This window comes from Panthera leo, chromosome C2 (assembly GCF_018350215.1).
Source record: "Panthera leo isolate Ple1 chromosome C2, P.leo_Ple1_pat1.1, whole genome shotgun sequence".
Classification (NCBI taxonomy): Eukaryota; Metazoa; Chordata; class Mammalia; order Carnivora; family Felidae; genus Panthera; species Panthera leo.
Window position 1 is genome coordinate 73,058,574 of NC_056687.1, and position 21,908 is coordinate 73,080,481.

The 21,908-nt window shown below is 35.7% G+C and overlaps 1 protein-coding gene across 4 annotated transcripts in view; it reads left to right on the forward strand.

Moving 5' to 3' along the window:
* The window catches only part of ACAP2 (ArfGAP with coiled-coil, ankyrin repeat and PH domains 2), a 155,515-nt gene that overhangs the window by 125,686 nt on the left and 7,921 nt on the right, over positions 1–21,908 (forward strand). For all 4 annotated transcript variants that reach the window (XM_042955585.1, XM_042955587.1, XM_042955584.1 and 1 more), the window contains 9 exons: positions 7,442–7,650; positions 7,987–8,056; positions 10,476–10,567; positions 12,144–12,328; positions 13,206–13,298; positions 14,629–14,816; positions 15,430–15,539; positions 16,882–16,992; positions 19,293–19,354. In XM_042955585.1, coding sequence (XP_042811519.1) covers positions 7,442–7,650; positions 7,987–8,056; positions 10,476–10,567; positions 12,144–12,328; positions 13,206–13,298; positions 14,629–14,816; positions 15,430–15,539; positions 16,882–16,992; positions 19,293–19,354 — 1,120 coding nt within the window. The remainder of the gene's footprint in view (positions 1–7,441; positions 7,651–7,986; positions 8,057–10,475; positions 10,568–12,143; positions 12,329–13,205; positions 13,299–14,628; positions 14,817–15,429; positions 15,540–16,881; positions 16,993–19,292; positions 19,355–21,908) is intronic.

The window sequence follows — 21,908 nt, forward strand, 5'->3', positions numbered from 1 at the left end:
TTTAACAGCATTGTTTTTCTAGTTTCCAACATTGCTGTTGAAGTCTTTCGTATTACTGACCTCTCCAATTTTCCTGTTTTCTTTGTCTGGAATTTCTGGACTGATCTTATGATTTTCTTATTTTTGTGTGTGTTTTTGCTCTACATTCTGGGAGATTTTCTCAGTTAATCTCCAAAACCTTCTATTGAATATTTTAGTTCAGTCAGCACATATTAACTTTCCAGGAGTTTCTTTTTGTTTGCTGAATGTTTATACATGTAAAGCTGTCTTGTCTTCATTGATGCAGGGTTAGAGCTGTGGTTCTTAAACTTGGCTGCACAGGATGATAACACACGGATTTTTAAAAAATCCCAATACATAGGTCCCACCCCAGAACAATTAAATGGAGTTGGGATCCAGGCATCAATATTTTGAAAAGCTTCCTAAGTGATTTCCATGTACAGGCAATGTTGAGAACCATTGTGTCAGAGGTTTTTCTTGGCTATTTGGTAATCTGTTCTGGTTACAAGTGAAGGACTAAAAACCCCTTTGGATGCTCTAAGAATGTATGTAGTTAGGAGTGTGTTGACTATAAGCCTCTCTGAAGTCTGGACCATTTGTTGAAGAACAACCAGCGTTAGGATCTTTGGAATCTTTTCAGCTGGTATGATTTCCCGCAAAAGACTCACCAGTCTGCTTCCTAGGAGTCAGGGGTTCCTGGGAGCTAGTTGCTAGGGATCTCAGTATTCAGTGTGTATACGTTCATTTAATCCTCTGCCTTTCACCTTTCAGGTAAATCCCATCTAGAGACTCTTTGCTTTACTTCCTCAGAGAATAAAATAAACTCCTAGTCATTTGTGTTTATGTTAGCTTGAAGTAATTTAAATAGAAACCTCTAAATTTGTTTCCCATAATGGCATAGAGTTGGGGAAGACACCTTGGGATCTGACTATTCCTTAAACAGTCATTTCTCCCTCTTTGATTCCCGTTTGCCTGGTTAACTGGTATAAATCCTTGAGCCCTTTGAGTATCGTGTAATGTAAATTGATGAACTCAGATTTTTCTTACAACCATCGTAAGATTTGGCCTTGGTCTGCTCAGTTACTGTTCATCCAACTGTCTTCCAGCTTTCAGAATTTTGTTGCTATTATTTGCTTTTCTATTCTCCCTGTTCTTGTGGGCAAATGTCTTTCCCCCACCCCCCCCCCCGTTTTTTTTTTTTTTTTTAACTAAAAACACAATAGCTTTCTAAACTAAACTACAGTCCTTATTTCATTTCATACCTAATAGTAATTTCTTAATATCTTCTATTACCCAGTCTATATTCAGATGTCCCCAGTTGTCCTAAAAATGCCTTTTGCAACCTATTTACAAAGTATGATCTTATCTATGACTGGGCATTGCATCTGGTTGTTATGTCCCTAAAGTCTTTCAGTCTAGAACAAGGCCTTTTTTTTCATGACAGTAACTTGCTGAAGAAAGGAGGTTAGTTCCTATAGAATTCCCACTATACAGTTACATAATAGGTGATGTGTATACTTCACGTTGTAAAAGGAAAGATACAATACTTGGTTATTCAACCATTACTAATGCTAAGATCAGTCTTCTGTGTGAAAATGAAGTGGACACATTGGATTAGAGAGATGACAATATGACTCCTCCACTGTAAAGTTACATTCCCTTTTCCCTAGTCTGTTACTTTGTGTAGTAAATCTATTTTGTGTTACGTTGGCCTCATAAGATCTAGTCCCCCATCAACCACTCATGTAATGGTTTTACAGATGAATTTGTGATTTCATTAGGAATTGCAAAATTCTAATTTTCTAATTCTGTCATCCCATCTATATTGGTTAACTTGAATTCTTATGTTACATACAGCTTTTATTTATCAGCTGGAGTTATTTAGTTACTGTAATAAAATGCTTGATTTTTTTCTTTTAATTACCACATTTGGTTAGTTTATTAGCTATCTTAGGTGGGGACAGATAACTAATTTCTTGGGTATCATAAACTCATGGAAATTTGTAGGTACAATAGGTCCCAATTACAGTAATTACTCTTTTTTTAGAAAGTTATTTGGGTATAGTTGACACACAATGTTATATTAGCTTCAGGTATAGAACACAGTAATCGGTACCTCTATCCATTATCCATTAACCATCTTCACTGTACGGCGTTATTCCCACACCATTGACTGTATTACCTGTGCTGTTCCCTGCGTCCCTGTGACTTACTCTTTCCATAACTGGAAGCCTTTATCTCCCACTCCCCTTACTATTTTGCCCATTCCTCACCCACCATCCTTATGGCAACCATCAGTTTGTTGTCTATTTATAGGTCTGTTTCTTTACTTGTTTATCCATTTGTCTTGTTTTTTAGATTCTACATATATATGAAATCATATGTATTTTTCTCTGTCTGACTTACTGCACTTAGCATAATACCCTCTAGGTCCATCCATGTAGTTACAAATGGCAGGATCCCATCCCTTTTTATGGCTGCATAATATTCCTCTCTCTCTCTGTGTGTGTGTGTGTGTGTGTGTGTGTGTGTGTGTACACACGTATACATATTTTTATCCATTCATCTATCAGTAGATAGATGGGTTGCTTCCATATCTTGGCTGTTGTAAATAATGCTGTGGTAAATGTAGAGCTGCATATATCTCTTAGAATTAGTGCTTTCATTTTCTTTGGGGTAAATACCCAGTAGTGGGATTATTAGATCATATAGTCTTTCTATTCGTAATTTTTTGAGGAACTTCCATACTGTTTTCTACAGTGGCTGTACCATTTACATTCCTACCAACCATGCACAAGGATTCTTTTTTCTCCGTATCCTTACCAACACTTACTATTTCTTGTCTCTTTGATTTTAGCTACTCTGACAGGTGTAAGGTGATAACCTCATTGTGGTTTTGATTTGCATTTCCCTGATGAGGCATCCATATTGGTAAGGAAGAAGTTAAACTGTCACTATTTGCAGATGGCATGGTATTATACTTAGAAAACCCTAAAGATTTCACCAAAAAATTATTAGAAGTAATGAATTCAGTAAAGTTTTAGATACAAAGTTAATATGCAGAAATTTGTTGTGTTTCAATATACTAATAATGAAATGGCAGAAAGAGAAATTAAGGAAGCAATTTCATTTACAAATGTATGAAAAAGAATAAAATATTCAGGAATAAACTTAAAAAAAATGTTAATTCATTTATTTTGAGAGAGAGAGAGAGGGAGAGATGGAGAGAGGGATAATCCCAAGCAGGCTCCACGCTGTCAGAGCATAGCTTGAAGCAGGGCTCAAACGTATGAACCATGAGATTGTGACCAGAGCCAAAACTGAGAGTTGGACATTCAACTGAGCCACCCAGGCACCCCACTCAGGAATAAATTTAACCAAGAAGGTGAAAGACCTGTATTCTGAAAACTATAAAACACTGATAAAAGAACTGGAAGAGAAGACAAATGGAAAGATATTCCATGCTCATGGATTGGAAGAATTAATATTGTTGAAATGTTCATACTACCCAAGGCAAGCTACAGATTCAGTACAGTCCCAACAGTCAAAATACCAACAGCAGTTTTCATGGAACTATAACAAATTATACTAAAATTTGTGTGGAATCATAAGAGATCCTGAATAACCAAAGCAATCTTGTGAAAGAACAACAAAGGTAGAGGTTATCAATTCCAGATTTCAAGATATACTGCAAAGGTGTAGTAATCAAAACAGTATGGTACTGGCAGAAAAATAGGCAATGCATCAGTGGAACAGAATAAAGAGCCCAGAGATAAACCTATGCTTCTATGGTCAATTAATCTATGACAAAGGAGACAAGAAAATATACAATGGGGAAAATATAGTCTCCAGTAAATTGTGCTGGTAAAACTGGACACATACATGCAAAAAAGAATGAAACTGGACCATTTTCTTACATCATACACAAAAATAAACTCAAAATGGGTTAAAGACCTAAATGTGAGACCTGAAATAATAAAACTCTTAAAAGAGAACATAAGCAGAAATTTCTTTGACATTGGCCATAGCAACATTTTTCTAGATAGGACATATATCCTAAGGCAAGGAAAAGAAAAGCAGAAGCTAACTGAAACTACATCAAAATTGAAGGAAACCATCACAATTGAAGGAAACCATCAGCAAAATAAAAAGGCAACCTACTGAATGGGAAAAGATATTTGTAAATGATATATCCAATCAGGGATTAATGTCTAAAAAATATAAAGAATTTATACAATTTGACACCACCCCCCCCCAGAAAAACAAAAACAAAAACAAAACCCCACAAATAATATGATTAAAAATGGGCTGAGGACTTAAATAGACTTTTTTTTCCAAAGAAGACATACAGATGGCCAATATCAGTATTTACTTTTTAATGTTCTGATTACCACAACTTTGTCCAATAAGGGCTGAGGATAATGCCTTTTATTATCTTTTCTGGCTTTTAGCGAAGTTTTGAGAGGGAACAAAATTACATGTATATCCATATCATCCTGATGAAGAAGCTAGTGGCATTGCTGAAATACCTGTGTTATGAAAAATCATACACTAGAAATTCTAAGGATTACAGGAAAAATAGGGCTAGGGCTGCCCTAAAAATCTGTGTAAATTCATAACTAGAATACTTTCAGGAACTTTAGAATCTCAGTAAAAAATATTAGAACAATTAAATTCATAATAAATTAATACTACAGTATAGATAGGAGTTAACTTTAAAAATTAATGAAGATAGGGGCACCTGGGTGGGTCAATTGGTTAGACGTCCGAGTTTTGATTTTGGCTCAGGTCATGATGTCACGGTATGTTGGACTGAGCTCTGCATCAGACTCTGTGCTGACAGTGTGGAGCCTGCTTGGGATTCTCTCTCTTCCTCTCTCTCTCTCTGCCCTTCCCTTGCTCATGCATGTGCTCTCTCTCTCTCTCTCTCAAAATAAATAAACTTAAAAAAATTGATGAAGATAACTTAATGGAAGAGTACAGAAGGGTTGAGGCTACTGAGTTTTGGTGACAAAGGCAAAACACATAAAGATCAGAGAGAATGAGTATAATACACACTTTTGAGTCCAAGCACATGGACAAAATGATCCAAGAAGGAGAATAGGGGGATGGGTGTCATGTTTATTCTTGTGTTCCTGGAGGTAGCTGCCCCAGGTTCTGCTGTGCAGTGTACTTTGCTCTCAGCTTCTCTAATTTGGTGCAAAAAATTAGCTTATAGAGGAAAATTGGGAATGAGCCAAAAAGGTTTCTGTATTGTATTGACATCTTTTTCCTATGTGATAATTGCTTATGAGATAATTCACATTATTGAACATGTTCTAATAATGCAGATTTTTAAAAATTTTTGAAATAATTTCAAACTTACAGAGAAGTTCCAAATGTTGTACAATAACTTTACCCCCAAACTATTTCAGAGTGAGTTTCTAACTTGGTGCCCCATCACCCATTATTACTTTAGTGCTATTTCCCACACCCTAGGACATTGTCCTATAAAAACCATGGTACTGCCATCATAATCAGGAAATGAACATTGAAATATGGCTACCATTTAATTCCAGACGTCTTTAACAATTGTCCCAGTAATGTTTTTTTACAGCAGAAAGATCCAGTCCAGAAGCACAGGTAATATTAGTTGTCACAGCTCTTTAGTTTCCTTCCTTCAGGAATAGTCCCTCAATCTTACTTTGACCTTCTTGACCTTGATAGTTTTGAAGATAACAAGCTAGTTATTTTGTAGAATGTCCTTTAATGTGAGTTTCTCCGATGCTTTGCTCGCAAGGTTATGCATCTTTGGCAGGTGTATTATATAAATGATGCTGTGTTCTTCTCACTGCGTTCTCAGGTGACACATAACTTTGTCCCATTATTGGTGATGTTAACTTTGATCACTTGATTAAGGTGATGTCTGCTAGGCTTCTGTACTGTAACATTCTCTTGGTAGGTAAGAAGTATTTGTAAGGGGAGGTTCTTTGAGACTATGTGAATATTTTTTCCTCATTAAACTTTAATTATTTATTTATTTTTTAATTATTTTTTTAAGCTTTTTTTTTAAGCTTTAATTTTTTAAATTTAATTATGTCAGTATAGTTTTTTCAACGTGTTATAATCCATTACTATCATTATTTGTTTTATTGTTTGAATTGGCCCAAACTGGGCCAGTGGAACGCTGGCTTCTATATCCTTTTGATATGTTCTTATCATGTCTTAGTTCAGTCTGAGTTCCTCCTTACTTTCTAGCATGATGAGACGTTCCAGGTTCATCTTGCACTTTCTCTGCACCAGTGCTAATTCTCCAGAGTCCTAGTTCCTTTTGGTGGTGAATGGCTTTTAGAAACCAAGATAAAAGAATATATGTATGTATATACACATATACACGTTTACATCTGTATTTCTTTGTATATCTGTTTATAGTGAAAACCATTAGTATGCCTCTTGTTTTCTCCAGTTCTAATCACACACAACAGGCTTTGTTCTAATTCTCTCCCTTTCCATATAAATAACCCTTATTCTGCAGTGAGAAAAATATGGCTCACTTTTATTTTTAACATGTTTACTTATATGATCAGTCCCCCTGTATGTAACCAACATCCTTTCTTTGCTGCCACCTGCCCCTACTCAGGCTCTGGACCCTCACACCAGTGCCTTCTTCTCCCTCCTCAGGCTCTCACTTCCCTTGCTGGGAATATAATTATAATTATGTAATTGATTTGGGAGCACCTGGGTGGCTCAGTCAGTTAAGCGTCTGACTTCAGCTCAAGTCATGATCTTGTGGTTCATGAGTGTGAACCCAGCATTGGGCTGTCTGCTATCCGCACAGAGCCTGCTTCAGATCATCTGTCTCCCTCTCTTTCTGCCCCTCCCTCACTCACTCTCTCTCTCTCAAAAATAAACATTAAAAAAATAATTATTTAATTGATTTGTTCTTTAGTAAAACGACATACGATTTCCAGTTATTCACTGCAGTAATTGAAACAACTTGCTTGCAGTTCATTGAATACCTTGGAAAATTCTGGTACAAAATAATATTAATTTTATTCTTGAGTATTAATAGTTTTGTGTTTATTCCATCCGTCTCTGGTCCTGCATGTTAAATAAGTGTTTCCCTTTCTCTTTGCCCTCATATCTTATACACATGTTCATTTGTCACTTATTTTATATATAATATATATATATGTATATTATATATAAAATAAGTGTAAATATTTATTTATATAAATATATATTATTTCCAATGTTTATGTTTCTTCTGACAAGACTAAATGCCAATTGATGGAGCTAGCTGTATCTTTTTATCATTAAATCTGTAATGCCTAGAATAGTGCCTGGCTTAGGCTCATAATAAGCCCTCAATTTATTGATTGGAAGGTTTTGTTTGGAGCATGTAATGTGCAGCATAGTATTAATCTTTTTTTTTTAAACAAATAATTCTTAATTCTTTTAGAAGCTGGATAAGAAATCATCTCCATCCACAGGAAGCCTGGATTCTGGAAATGAGTCAAAAGATAAATCGTTGAAAGGAGAAAGTGCACTGCAGCGAGTCCAGAGTATCCCTGGCAATGCCAGCTGTTGTGACTGTGGTCTGGCGGACCCACGGTGGGCCAGCATCAACCTGGGCATCACCCTGTGTATCGAGTGTTCTGGGATTCACCGGTGGGTAGGCCTACACAGGGTGAGAGACTTCTTTTGGATAAACACATAGTAAATTATTGTGTCCCATTGGTTAGGGGGCCTTTTCCATTTGCCTTAATTTGACTGCCATTTGTATATTTGTACCTTTTGTAGAGTGGATAAAATTCTGGTTTACGGAGTGCTTTAGAGGATTTTGTTTTACCATTTACCATTTAAGAACTCTCCTTATTTACATACATGTTGAGGGCTGTATTAGCGACTATATCCCATTAAAAGAGAAAAGTAATTTGCATATTATGCAAATAGAGACTTGATGGTTTTGTATATTAATATAGTCTTTTTTTCCCCCCTACTTAGGAGTCTTGGAGTTCATTTTTCAAAAGTACGATCTTTAACTTTAGATACCTGGGAGCCTGAACTTTTGAAGGTAAAATAAAATACTTGCTTAAAAATATTTCAGATTTTCACATAAAATGACATGATTTTAGAATCTTGATTTACGAAATGTATGAGTTTCTAGGGGTGGCTTAGGTGGCTTAGTTGGTTAAGCATCCCTCTCTTGATCTCAGCTCAGGTCATGAGTTCAATTCTGTGTTGGGCTCCACTGGGTATGGAGCCTACTCATAAAAGAAATAAATAGGGGTGCCTGGGTGCTTCAATCGGTTAAGTGTCTGACCCTTGATTTTGGCTTGGGTCATGATCTCATAGTTTGTGGGTTCTTGAGCCCCACTTTGGGCTCTGTGCTAACTGAGCGGAACCTGTTTGAGATTTTCTCTCCCTGTCTCTGACCCTTCCTGGCTGGCAGACGTGTGTGTGCACACTCTCAAAATAAGTAAATATTTGTTTTAAAAACAAATAAATAAATAAAATGTGTGAGTTTCTCCATGCTAACAATAAATTGTATTGGAACGCATCTGAGGCTATTTTGGCAAATCTGGTGTTTTCTTTTGGGTTTTTTTTTTAAATCGCTAAGTTTATGTAACGCTCTTAACTGCAGATCACTTCATCTTTTAAGGAAAACACATTCCTACATTTTTATGTTTTCTCAAAGAATGATCTTCAATTATGTGCCTTAATTTTAGTCCTTTATAATTATATAAATTTTTGTTAAAAGTATAAGATGTATTAGTGCACTCCCTAATGGATTGGTATAGCATGTTGTTATCATTGAGCCATTTTAGCATAGGACCTTTTACAGATTTACATTTCTCAAGATAAGTGGTCCAACTAAGACATCCTTTATCCTTGTGTAAAGACTCATATCTATGGAAATGCCATAAGTAATTTAAATCACAACTGGGTTTCTGGTAAGATTTATAAAACTCATATATTGGTTAATGATATATTCCTTTTAATTCCCATCATTTGGTTTACCATATTGTAGAAAAATATATATTCATTTAGAGATTATGGTATATTCTGCATTTATTTCTGTCTGAAAATTGTGTTCTTTTTTTTAATGTTTGTTTTATTTTTGAGAGAGACAGACAGATACAGTGGGAGCGGGGGAGGGGCAGAGAGAGAGGGAGACACAGAATCCGAAGCAGGCTCCAGGCTCTGAGCTGTCAGCACAGAGCCCAATTCGGGTCTGGAACTCACAAACCACGAAATCGTGACCTTAGCTGAAGTTGGACACTTAACCGACTGAGCCACCCAGGCGCCCCAAAAATTGTGTTCTCAATGTACTTGTATTTTTATTTTAATCCATAGATAAACTGGTGATCCTCTCAATTATGTAAAGTACAAAAAAAATCTGCTCTGTGGAATTATTGTGTAAACATCTGGATGAAAGTGATAAATTAGTTGCTAAGGTAGAGCCCTAATTAGATAGATTGTATTAATTGTTATGAATTCAAAGGAGAAGAAAGTGGGGGAATGAGAGGTAGAAATCTAATTTCTGCATCAGTTTTGTAGATGCGAACTTATTAATAAGTTCAGTTTTTAAAATTTGGCTGAAACATAGCTAGCTGTCAGGTACATTAAAAAAATAATTGAGAGGCACCTGAGTGGCTTAGGCAGTTGGGTGTCCGACTTTGGCTCAGGTCATGATCTCATAGTGCGTGAGTTTGAGCCCCGCGTCGGGCTCTGTGCTGACAGCTCAGAGCCTGGAGCCTGCTTCGGATTCTGTGTCTCCCTCTCTCTCTGTTCCTCCCCCACTCGTGCTCTGTCTCTCTGTGTCTCAAAAATAAATTAAAAAAAAAAACATTAAAAATTTTTAAAAAATAATTGAAAATTTTAAACAAAATATTTTGCAATTCTTTTTTTTTTTTTAAGTCCATTTATTTATTTTGAGGTGGGGGGGTGGGAGGAGAGAGAGAATCCCAAGCAGGCTCTGTGCTATCAGCACAGAGCCAGATGAGGTGGGGCTTGATCTCACGAATCCTGAGATCATGACCTGAGCCGAGATCCAGTGGCAGATGCTTAACCGACTGAGCCACCTTGGTGCCCCATTTTGCAATTCTTATATATAAAATATAAAGAGAAAATAGTGTACTTCCATTTTGAGGTGTTTAAAACTTAACCTGTTTGGCCTCAATCTTCTTTTTTCATTTAATTTACCAAGCATTGTGAATAATCTGCAGCATTGTGCTAGCCATAGTTGAGGGACGATGAGTGAGGAGAGACCTTTTCCTGTATTAGTGGCAGTCTTCTGGGGGAGGTATTCTGGTAATAGCAACATGATGATATTGCTCTTAGTTCCTTGTCTCATTTTGTTTTAACTTCAAACTTTGTGGGATCAGCATTTGCAGAACAGCAAAAGGAATGAGTTAGCTGTATTTGCTTTAAGGACTGTTACAGTATTTTTAGGAATTTGTACCTTATTTTCCTATTTTCCTGCCAAACAGCTTATGTGTGAATTGGGAAATGATGTTATAAACCGAGTTTATGAAGCTAAAGTGGAAAAAATGGGAATAAAGAAACCACAACCAGGACAAAGGTACTAATTTCAATTGTCTCCATGTGTTACCCTTTTATTTTTCGTAAGCAGGAATATAGCTATGATTTTTATTTCACTATAACTGATACGTAATATTGAGACAGACTGTTTAGAAGAGAGCATTACTGCTTCTGTTAAAATACGGCAATCTTGGGGCACCTGGGTGGCTCAGTTGGGTAAGTGTCTGACTCTTGGTTTCGGCTCAGGTCCTGATCTCATGCTTTGTGAGTTTAAGCCCCATGTTGGGCTCTGCACTGACAGCATGGAGCCTGCTTGGGATTCTCTCTTTCTGCCCCTCCCCTGCTGTCTGTTTGTCTGCCTGTTTCTCTCAACATAAAATAAAGAATTAAAAAAAAATTTTTTAAAAAGATGGCTATCGCTTTCTTGGGTATGTGTTAGATAATTATTTGTTATTGATTATATAATAAACTATAGTCTCCAGATGACAATCTCAAAAATTCAGTCTCTACATAGAATATAAAAGCTCTTAGCAGTTAAAATAGACCAATTCTGTTATTGGCAGGGGTTTAAAAAGAGATAATCTGTTCATTAATGTCTCTAAAGATCAAGTTTCTATTACCAACAGTGAATAATTTTACATTGTTTAACTTAGTACAGTAAATATCTGTGAAACGCATACTTAATAAATGGCATTATGATATTAAAGAATTAAAGGTGAAAGGGTAGCTTCTGGTAGGGGAGAGTACTTAGTTGCTATGTTTGAATTATACTTCCAATTCTATATATGGAGGCTCTTTGAATGAAGTGGCTAAGAGTGCCTTCAAGGTACATAATTAATCTTTATTGTTGATGTTGCTTTTAGTTTTTATGGTTCTTTATTTTTAGCACTAAAATTTTATTTGCCATAATCCTATGTTGGGATTTTATGTTTGACTAAATCTGTATGTATAATCAATACTATTTTAAAGTTATTGTTGTCTGCACTAATATCATTTAAATGAGATTATTTGGTAAAGCATGGCTGAGTTATTCAGACCTTGAAATATCCTTCTATTTCAGCCAAAGATTTAACCATTTCAAAAGGATATAAGTAAGAAAAGGTATAAAACAGACTTGGTATTTTATGATTGTATCATAACGTTTAAAATGTGACATATTTTCTTCCTCCTTAGTTAGGAATGCTGTTGTTTTAAAGTAGTTGTCTTAGGAAAAATTATGGCCATCAATAGTGATAGTTCAGTATGTGACATTATCTATTGCAGTAAAATGAAATTAATTTCCATAAATTTTTATAGTTTTCTTGGTAATGGTTTTCATTTTGTAAAAAGCACAAGGGAACATGTATAGAAATGAATGAGCACAGAAATTAAGAGAATAGAGAGTGCCATGTTAATGCTTGTGATTTTTCATTTAGTCTATTGTTTGTATTTCATTTGAACATGAGATCGTAGGTTATTAAATATTTGGAAGGGAAATATGTTGCATAATGTCACAAATTTAGTTTTAACTTGTAATACATTTAGTGACTTTTTTTGAGATATTCAATATATAATGGCTTCTTTTCAGCCATACTAAGAGATTAAGCAGAACATCATGACATTTTTATGTATACCAGACAGGAGAAAGAGACATATATCAAAGCAAAATATGTGGAGAGGAAATTTGTGGATAAATATTCTATATCATCATCACCTCCTGAGCAGGAAAAAAGGATTGTCTCCAAAAGTTGCGAAGAAAAGAGGCTGAGCATTTCTAAACTTGGACCAGGTGACCAAGTCAGAGTACCTCCCCCAAGTTCAGGTATTACAGCTTACTTGTTAAACTGAAGTCGCTTTCTTGATCTCTGAATTAGTAGCCACTGTAGATTATTTAAATGCTAAAAGACCTGTTTCCTTCTGCATATTGTAAGGAAAAATTGGATTTCTATGTCTTTAAAATGGTTAAATTTAAATAGCATCTTGGTAACTCACGTTTCTAGGTAATGTGTATATTCTAGGGAATAAAACTGCTTAGAGTGCAAGGGGAGATGGGAATTATAAATCTATCATGGCAACAAGCTCTAAATATCTGATTAACTACCTAATATCCTTCCTATTTTTTTCCTCCTAAATTTTTCCCAGTAACGTTTTTTTCCTGCCCTTTTCCCTTCTTATGGCCTGCTTTGTGCTTTGCTAACTTGCATGTCCTCAGTGGTTGCTGTAAATAGCGACGAGGCCAGGCGGGAGTCTCTGTTCTGTCCTGATGAGCTAGATTCACTCTTCTCCTACTTTGATACTTCTTCAAAACTACGTAGTAGTAAGTACTACTCTTGTGGAGCATTCCAAGTCTGTGCCAGTGGTCATTGTGCGGTGTGGCCATTTCTCTAGATGTTACCCATTGTCTCAGAATTACACATTACTTACAGTCATAATAAATTAAGCTCTTCACCACCCCTGACATATTATGGGGTAATGAGATGTGTTGCGACTCTGAAGATAAGTTTATTTTCAGGCTTTGTGATTGATTCATATTTTGATAAGCTAAGTGTTCAAAAGGATTGCAATTGTGTTAAATGTATTCTGATGGTGGCTGAGTTCATGTTGATGTATCAGAACTCATTTTAAAACCTTGTTGTTTGGAGTAGATTGTTTTCTAATGGTGTGAACTTTAATCACTAGCTGATTTTTCTTTAAAACAGTTAAAAGTAATGATAGTGGAATCCAGCAGATTTCTGATGATGGAAGAGAATCTTTACCCTCGACAGTGTCTGCCAATAGTTTATATGAGACTGGTGAGTTTTGGTGAAATTCAGTGTTAATTAGTATTGTCTGCTGAAAAATGCATGTGGTTAGTGCTTAATTTTGATTAAATAGTTTCTAAAGGAAGTGGTTAGCCTTTTAGAAGGTATTGTTAAATGAGAAAGAGGATTTGGAAGTTCTCTCCTAGCTGTACATTCTTCTAAGCCTCATGATACGGGCTAAAAGTGCCTACTCAGTTGCTAAGTATACTTTTTAGTCCACATGAACTGTATGTTTTATTTATTTTATATTTATATTTATATATTTATATTTATTTATCTATTGTGGCTATCTTATCAGGAGAAAGAGATTAACAACTCCCTCCCCATTATATTTTTCTTTGGATCTGTGCTTTCTTCCTCTATTTTCTCCTTCATGATTCCCATGATTTTGGTCTTACAGAATATTCAGGGTAGTGAGCATTTTCTGAATTACTTGAATTGCTTGTACTGTAACTTATGATATTGGACCATCCTCGGCATAAAGTGAGGTTTGGTCTAGTAGTAAAATTCTTCATGGATTTTTACCATCCTCTTTAAATCCAGGCATATGGGAATATACCTAATTTTAATCTAGTACAGTGTAATTAACCTCCCATTGCATATCGGCAGGACCACAAAGGCCTAGTATACCAATGGATGTCTTTATAAGAGAAGTTTGACTGTTTGGGGAGTCATCAGGGAATAATATATTTTTGTGAAAACCTCCCATTAGCTCATTTTGTTAAATTAGTGGTTACATCTTTTACATTGTGGTACATTGTAGTAAGGGCTTATTTAAAAAAATGTGGTAAATAGAGAAAGACAAATATCATATGACTCCACTCATATGAGGACTTTAAGAGACAAAACAGATGAACATAAGGGAAGGGAAATAAAAATAATATAAAAACAGGGAGGGGGACAAAACATAAGAGACTCTTAAATATGGAGAACAACCAGAGGGTTACTGGAGGGGTTGTGGGAGGAGGGATGGGCTAAATGGGTAAGGGGCATTAAGAAATCTAGTCCTGAAGTCATTGTTGCACTATATGCTAACTAATTTGGATGTAAATTAAAAAAAATAAAATTAAAAATAAAAAATTTAAAAACATTTTGTTATGTATGTGGTAAGACATACATAACATGAAATTTACCATCTTGAGCATTTTTAAACGGACAGCTGCGTGGCATTGAGTTTCTTGACCCTTGTGCTGCCATTACCACAATGCAGCCACAGAACTGTCTTCATCTCACAAAACTGAAACCCTGTACCTGTGAAACAATAACTTCCCATTCTCTCCCTTCCTGCTCATTTTTACTGATGTATTTGTTTGCTTTACAGAAGGAGAAAGGCAAGATTCTTCTGTGTTTCTCGACTCTAAACATCTTAATCCGGGACTCCAGCTTTATAGGGCTTCATATGAAAAAAATCTTCCTAAAATGGCTGAGGCTTTGGCTCATGGTGCAGATGTGAACTGGGCTAATTCAGAGGAAAATAAAGCAACACCACTTATTCAGGCTGTATTAGGGGTATGAATTCATACATTGTAAAAAAATCATAATTCATTCTGAACATAGCTTTAGCATTATTTTTTGCTTTAAGAGATGGGTTGGAAAGTAGAAGAAAATGTTAGTAGTGATTTCTGAGTATCACTGTGATTACGTAAGGTCAGATTTTTTTCTCAGTGGAAGAGAACTTTGGTAATGAAAGTAGTGTCTTTTGCTAGATCACACTGCACATTGAATCCCTGTTAGAAGTCATTCTTGGCGGGGCGCCTGGGTGGTTAACCGACCAACTTCCACTCAGGTCATGATCTCACAGTTTGTGAGTTCGAGCCCCATGTCGGGCTCTGTGCTGACAGCTCGGAGCCTGGAGCCTACTTCAGATTCTGTGTCTCCCCCTCTCTCTACCCCTCCACTGCTCACGCTCTGTGTCTCTCTGTCTCTCAATAATAAATAAATGTTAAAAAAGAAGTCATTCTTTGGAAGAAAATAATTTATCATTTCTCTGCTTTCACTGGGGAGTATTTTCTCTTTTGGGAGAAAATAAAACAGAAAGGCTATTAGAGTAAAGACCTGTTTTTAATAGAAATATATTATTGTTTGCTTTTTGTACATTGTTATATTCTTTTTTTCTTCTAAGGGTTCTTTGGTGACATGCGAGTTTCTTCTACAGAATGGTGCTAATGTGAACCAAAGAGATGTGCAAGGGCGGGGCCCACTGCACCATGCCACTGTCTTGGGGCACACAGGGTAAGCTGTGGAGCTTGCATATTTAACTAGATTTTATTTGAAAAATTATTTTGAAATATCATTTTGCTTTTTCTTAGGCTAAGGTCATTAAGTAGAGTTTGTAAAATGATACCTTCCTGTGACTTATATTGTCATGATGGAATTTCAAATTTTAAAAATCTGCAGAAAAAAGCTACTGTTACTTTTCAGAAAAGAACATTGCAAAGCTTGTTTTGAGCTTTACTTGCCATTTATGTAGATCAGTTTTAGTATTTAAAACTGTTACTGAAATTATGGTGATTTTTTTCAGACAACTAAGTCTATGTATGTATTTATGCATGTTCACATATTTATATACATAGCATGTGCATTTGGGGAGAATTTTATAACTTTGGACATTTTAGTTTTCTCACAGGGTACCTAAAGTCAGACTTTAACTTTTAGCTTGTGCTATTGACATGGAGGCTTCTGAAGCAGTATTTAGACTCACAGAACAATAAAGCCTTGAAGATTACTTTTGTTGTTGTTGTTGTTGTTGTTTTTTTTTGAAAATGGACTTTCTAATAGAAGGTACAAATGAAGTCAAAATGTTGACCTTAAATGAAAAATTTGTGTCATAGATGATTGTTTTTAAATAAAGTATCTCAGGATATCCAATTCTTATTACCCCAATAAGCAAGAAGCTGGGTATTTTTTTTTTTTTATGTTTATTTGAAGCATCTTGTATTTTTTAAAGCATTTTCTATTCTTATCATAGTTTGCTTTCCTTCTGTCAGCAAAGAGATACTGAGTTCAATGACTTCATCATACAAACTTTTGGATACTTAAAAGTGATTGTATTTGATTCATCTGTGTATTTTCTTCTTAAACAATCATTCTTCCCATTTTACTTCATAGACTCCATTTACTCATTCTGTCATATTTTTTCATTTTTGTCAATTTCTTCAAGTTATCAATATTTGTGGAGGATTACTCTCTTTGCTGTTGAATTATTGTTGGTATAATGTTAACGTTGCCTTGGCTTCCTTCTTTCCCAAATAATGACCTTAAGTGATGCTGTTTTGTTTAAGTTCATGGAAATATATGTACATCTTTTTCTGATATTATTTGAGGATAGAGACCATAATTTATACATCTCACCATCCTACGTACCACCAAGTTAAAAGGGGAAAACACCTTGAGATTTGTAAAATGGTGATCATGGTAAATTTTTATTGTTCAATAAATAGTTATAGAATGAGTCAAGAATTTCCTAATGAAATGCTATTTCTTTAAGTGAGATGGTGCTTTTAATTTTTTTATGGTGAATACTAATATTTTTTTCTTATTGGCCATATATTAAAAATACTGTTTCCTTAAACAGGCAGGTATGTTTATTCCTAAAACGAGGTGCCAATCAACATGCCACTGATGAAGAAGGGAAAGACCCTTTGACTATAGCTGTGGAAGCAGCCAATGCTGATATAGTGACCTTGTAAGTATCTTCTTTTTACTTGATTGTTTTTCAGACAGTTGTAGTACTTAGTTTCAGTGTAGTACTTAGGTTCAAACAGTTTCATGCATAGGTATGAACTATAAACTTGATTGTTTAATGTGTTTAACTATAAACTTAAATTGTTTAATTTAATGTATTACATATAGGAACTTATTTGGCTCTCACAGCAACCCTATGAGGAACATATTATTAGCCTTATTTTATAACGATGCCATGCCGCAGATCATTTGAGAAACCGGTAGCTCATGGAGCTGGGATTTGAAACTAAGAATTTTGGCTCTAAAACCCATGTCCTTAGCCACTTTTTAAATCCTGCATGACCAGTAGGAACAGAAAACCCATGTCTTCTCTAAAATGGATTCTTTAATTTTCACTACAGTACTAGGGCAGGGGGTGGATTGGTACAGTAACAGGCAATAATTCTGTTCAAAAATCTGCATTTATTCTACCTTAAGAGTTAGAGGATTATAAGTAGGGAGGACAGCTGCACTGATGTTAGCAACTTTTGCAGTTGCATTGCCTTTGGGCAGTGATGCTTAGGGATCTGTTTGTGCTTATTTTTTTTAAGGAGTTATTTACATGAATGCTCTATCTTAAGATAAAAATACCTGTTTTTTAATGTTTGAATACAATTGAATATGATCTGTTAAAGAAAGACTTTTGAGATCTTAATTTGATTTTCATCTTAGATCAAAGTTGTTTGTTTACACTGGAATCTAAAAAAGTGATTGCCACTTACACTTTATTGTGATGTAGGAAATATGTTGTATGAAGTCACTTACTCGTTCTGTTCTGTGTTGCCTGAAACCCAGAATTACTGATCCCCTATTATATGAGTATTGATAGTTTCATTCACACTACTGAGTCTCAGTCACCTACAAAGGGAAACTTTCCCAACTGCCTTGAACTCCTGAGCTGCCACTGAGAATTCTTGACTTGTCATATATCACTCCTCCCTGATCCCTGCCAAATTAAAACACAAGGCAAAACAGTAAAACATGCTTTCTCTGCACTCAGTGTCCTTTCCCCACTGGAGAGGTTATTGTAATTGTGGAGACTATCGGAGGAAAATTTAGAACTATTAAATTATTATAGATTCTCAATTGGAGAAAGAGAAGTTATTAAAGAAAAGATAGGAATAGCATAGAGAAAGGAACCCTGGATGCAGCTTCCCAGGCAGTTCTTACAATAATGGCCCCTTTACCTCAGAAATATCTGTTCCCAAATTGTCTAAATTTTCTCATTTTACTTTGTGTGAAGACTTCAGTTTCATTTAATAATTTTTTAAAGTAATGGTCCTCTCTGCAAAGTCCAAATACCAAAGAGAGACCTAAGGTGCTATTAATTCACACAGTGGTTATGAAAAGAGATGGAAGGGAGTGGTGGTATTTTGGAGAGAGGGAAAGCTCATGTCAGATGCTGCAGTTGCCAGAAGTGCACGTTAGAAGAGGGTGATATAAGTCTCGGTGGGCAGTGCACCCACTGCCTGAAGGTGGGTGGCCCGAAGGACAGACAAACAGTGAAAAGTAGGAAGGGGCACTGAAGGCGACATTTGCCTGTTTCAAAATTGTTTAAAGTTAGTACAAAAATGGAAGGAAATTCTTGCCTTCTTAATCCAGTGCTGTATATCTTCCTGCTGCCAGGATGAATACCCCACGAAAGAGTGTCTAACCGAATGGTAACCTTGGTAAAATCTTAGCAACCTATGGTCATTTAATACATCAAAATACGTTTCCACTATTTAGACATAACACATGCCATTTACATTTTTGGAACTACCTCACCTCAGGGTGAAGCCGAATAAACTTAAACCGTACAGTAGGACATTCCATACTGTAGAGGCAATACTTTGAACAGTTGCTGGAGAAGCCGGGGAGTCTCTGAAGTCAGGAAGTAAGCTCCTGGAGGTGCTCCAAAGGTCCTGCTTAAACAGTGATGAAGTGTATTTGTTAGAAATCTTTTATTGTCAGGGCACCCAGCTGGCCAACCCAGCTGGCTCAGTTGGTGGGCAAGCATGCGATTCTTGATCCTGGGGTTGTACATCTGAGCCCCAGTTTTGGTGTAGAGATTACTTAAAAATAAAATAGTTAAAAAAAGAAATCTTTTATTATACTCTCTCATGAGAATTGTATAAAGGGAAACTAAAACTAAAACCCCATCTATTATAGTGGTAAACACTAGGAAGAGAAAAAAGAGTGTGCGTTTTATCTGCTTATACATTTCATTGGTTTGTGGTTTCATTACATACTTCATCTAAAAATCCTTTCCTTTGATTTTAGGTTACGTTTAGCAAGAATGAATGAAGAGATGCGGGAATCAGAAGGACTTTATGGACAGCCAGGTCAATATTCTACTAATAACCATACTGAAATGCAGTATAAGAAATGCATTCAGGAATTTATTAGTTTACAATTGGAAGATTCATAGTTCTTTAGCAGAGTGGCTTAATATTCTGGAGTTTTTATAACTTACTTGTAAATTGTGAGTTGTTATGTATTGTACTTACTGAATTCTCGGGAGCGGCTAACTCCCGAGCCTTTAGAGGTCCGTAACTATTCCTATTACAGTACACATTTACTTGCTGTGTTCAACTTTGGCTGCTGACTTCTTTACCTGCTGTACAGATGTCTTCCATATACATTCCAGTGACGTGGATGGAATGGTGACCTATATTTATACCCTCACAGCAGCACAATGGTCATTTTCATTTTGGAATTCTCTTTAGCTGTCAAGTGAATATAACAGAATTGTTTTCTTTTTGTTATTCAGGGAATTTCTATGAATTGCGTTCAGGGAAAAATACAAATCACCATGTGTTTGGCATATAAAAAGTCAGTATGGAAAATGCCTAGAAAAAAGTTTATTGAATTAAGAGTTTTGTACTCTGATCTAAAGATAAGTTTTAGAGTTAAAAATAAAATCTACTAGTAGTTTAAGAAGCCCGGAATGGGAATGGAGTTAGTTTAAAAGGTATAGAGAAAAGGTCTCACTTTACCTTGTAGCTTTGCCCCAAGCAATTGTACATTATCTGTTGGGTAAATGTAAGTATTTAGAACAGTATTTCATGAACCTGATGGTAAAGTAAACTTGTTAGAGAAATCTCAACTCAGGATCAGCCCAAGTCTCATTTTGTGTAATTTTCACCTTTGAGTCAGGATGTCAAGAAAAGGAAGAAATGTTGCTAATCAGATTCCTTTCTTTGAGGAACACATCCTAATTAGACATTCTTCACGAAGAAAAGAGTAATCATTGGATCTCCAGTTTCATGAATTTGAATATATGAATTCCTAATTTATCTGTTTTAAATTCATATAAGTATTAGTAAAGGATTTCAGGAATTCATGACTAAAATAATTGTAATGTTAGTTTTTAATAAGTATATTTAACTTTTAAAAATGAATATTAATGTATTATTTTAAAAGTGGCTTGGTAATATCATCTATTCTTCCTGTTTAAATATGTTTTGAGATTTCTGTATTTTATGCTAGCTTCAGCCATTAACCTTTACATAACTGGATTAGTATATAATTAATATGGGGCCATTCTTTTCTCGGAGGACTGTATTTACTACTTCTTGTTGGTCTAGTTTAATAGGGAACAAGTAAGAACTTTGAGAACAGAGACACTTCAGCTAGATACTTCTAATCTAGGGTGTCCCACTTTAATCCTATGGATCAGACAATACTACTGACTCATGATACACCAAGATGTAAGAGTGCTGATTAAGGGTGAAGTCTCAGCATTAATTCTGAATTTCACCCATTTGTTTTAAACTTGAATGTTAGATTTTAAATAAGTTATAATTTTGTAACAGATATACTTAAGTGAGGGTATTACTAGGCCATTTTTAAGGCCTTTGTGTTTAAGCACTTTAAAAATAAAAATTATTCAAAGGATACAACCTGATATTTGTGAGGTAAGAGTGAACTTCAAGATTTTAAGTTAAACAATTCTTTTTCCTGACATTTGAAACTTAAATGTTTGGTCAGCTGTTCTTTCCTTGAGCAGTTTGCTGATGAAGTTACACCCAACTGATTAGTCATAAGGTCAGTGGTCAACTTTCCTTCGGAGTTGGGAAACTTGAAAGGACAGGGCCTCTATGTTCTTGTGACTTCTAGTTCCACCCAGATTGCTTGGGCTTCTTCTGCCACCATTTAGGAGCATTCGAATGTCTCTTTCACTGCCGTTTTATGTATAAGTTTATGGGTATGCATCTTCCATTCCCCAGTAGAAAAATGAATTTTTCCAATTTATTTGACCGAAAAATGTTTTAAAAGCCTCATTTTGGGGTGCCTGGGTGGCTCAGTCGGTTAAGTGTCTGACTTCTGCTCAGGTCACCATCTCACAGTTTGTGGGTTCAAGCCCCATGTCGGGCTCGCTGCTGTCAGCGCAGAGCCCGCTTTGGATCCTCTGTCCCCCCTCTCTCTGCCCCCCAATTCTCATGTGCTCTCTCTCTCAAAAATAAATAAACATTAAAAAAGCCTCAAAAAAAAAAAAAAAAACAACAAACCAGGCTTTTCCACCACTCTCAAATTTTAGAGATTAAAAATAGATCAGAATTCTGGAAATGGTGTATCAGAAGAATAAAATGGGATTTTGATCTATTTGGGGATGATCTTGATGATAGATTTTCAACCCATTTAGAAGGTCTCACATGCAAAGCAGAGCAACTTTATACTTACACAGGTGACGCGGTGAAATGGCACAGCAATTGCTCCCTGGCTACTTTTCTTTTCCTTCACAAGTCTTTGGAGAACAGATATGTTAGCTCAGGCAGTAGGGTCTTTCTTTCCCCTCCACTTGTCACTGTTATTTTTCTCTCATTGATTTTGGTTGATTGTCTTATCTAGATCCTTTTGTTGTTGTTGCCTAGCAATACCTCAGAAATTTGGGTA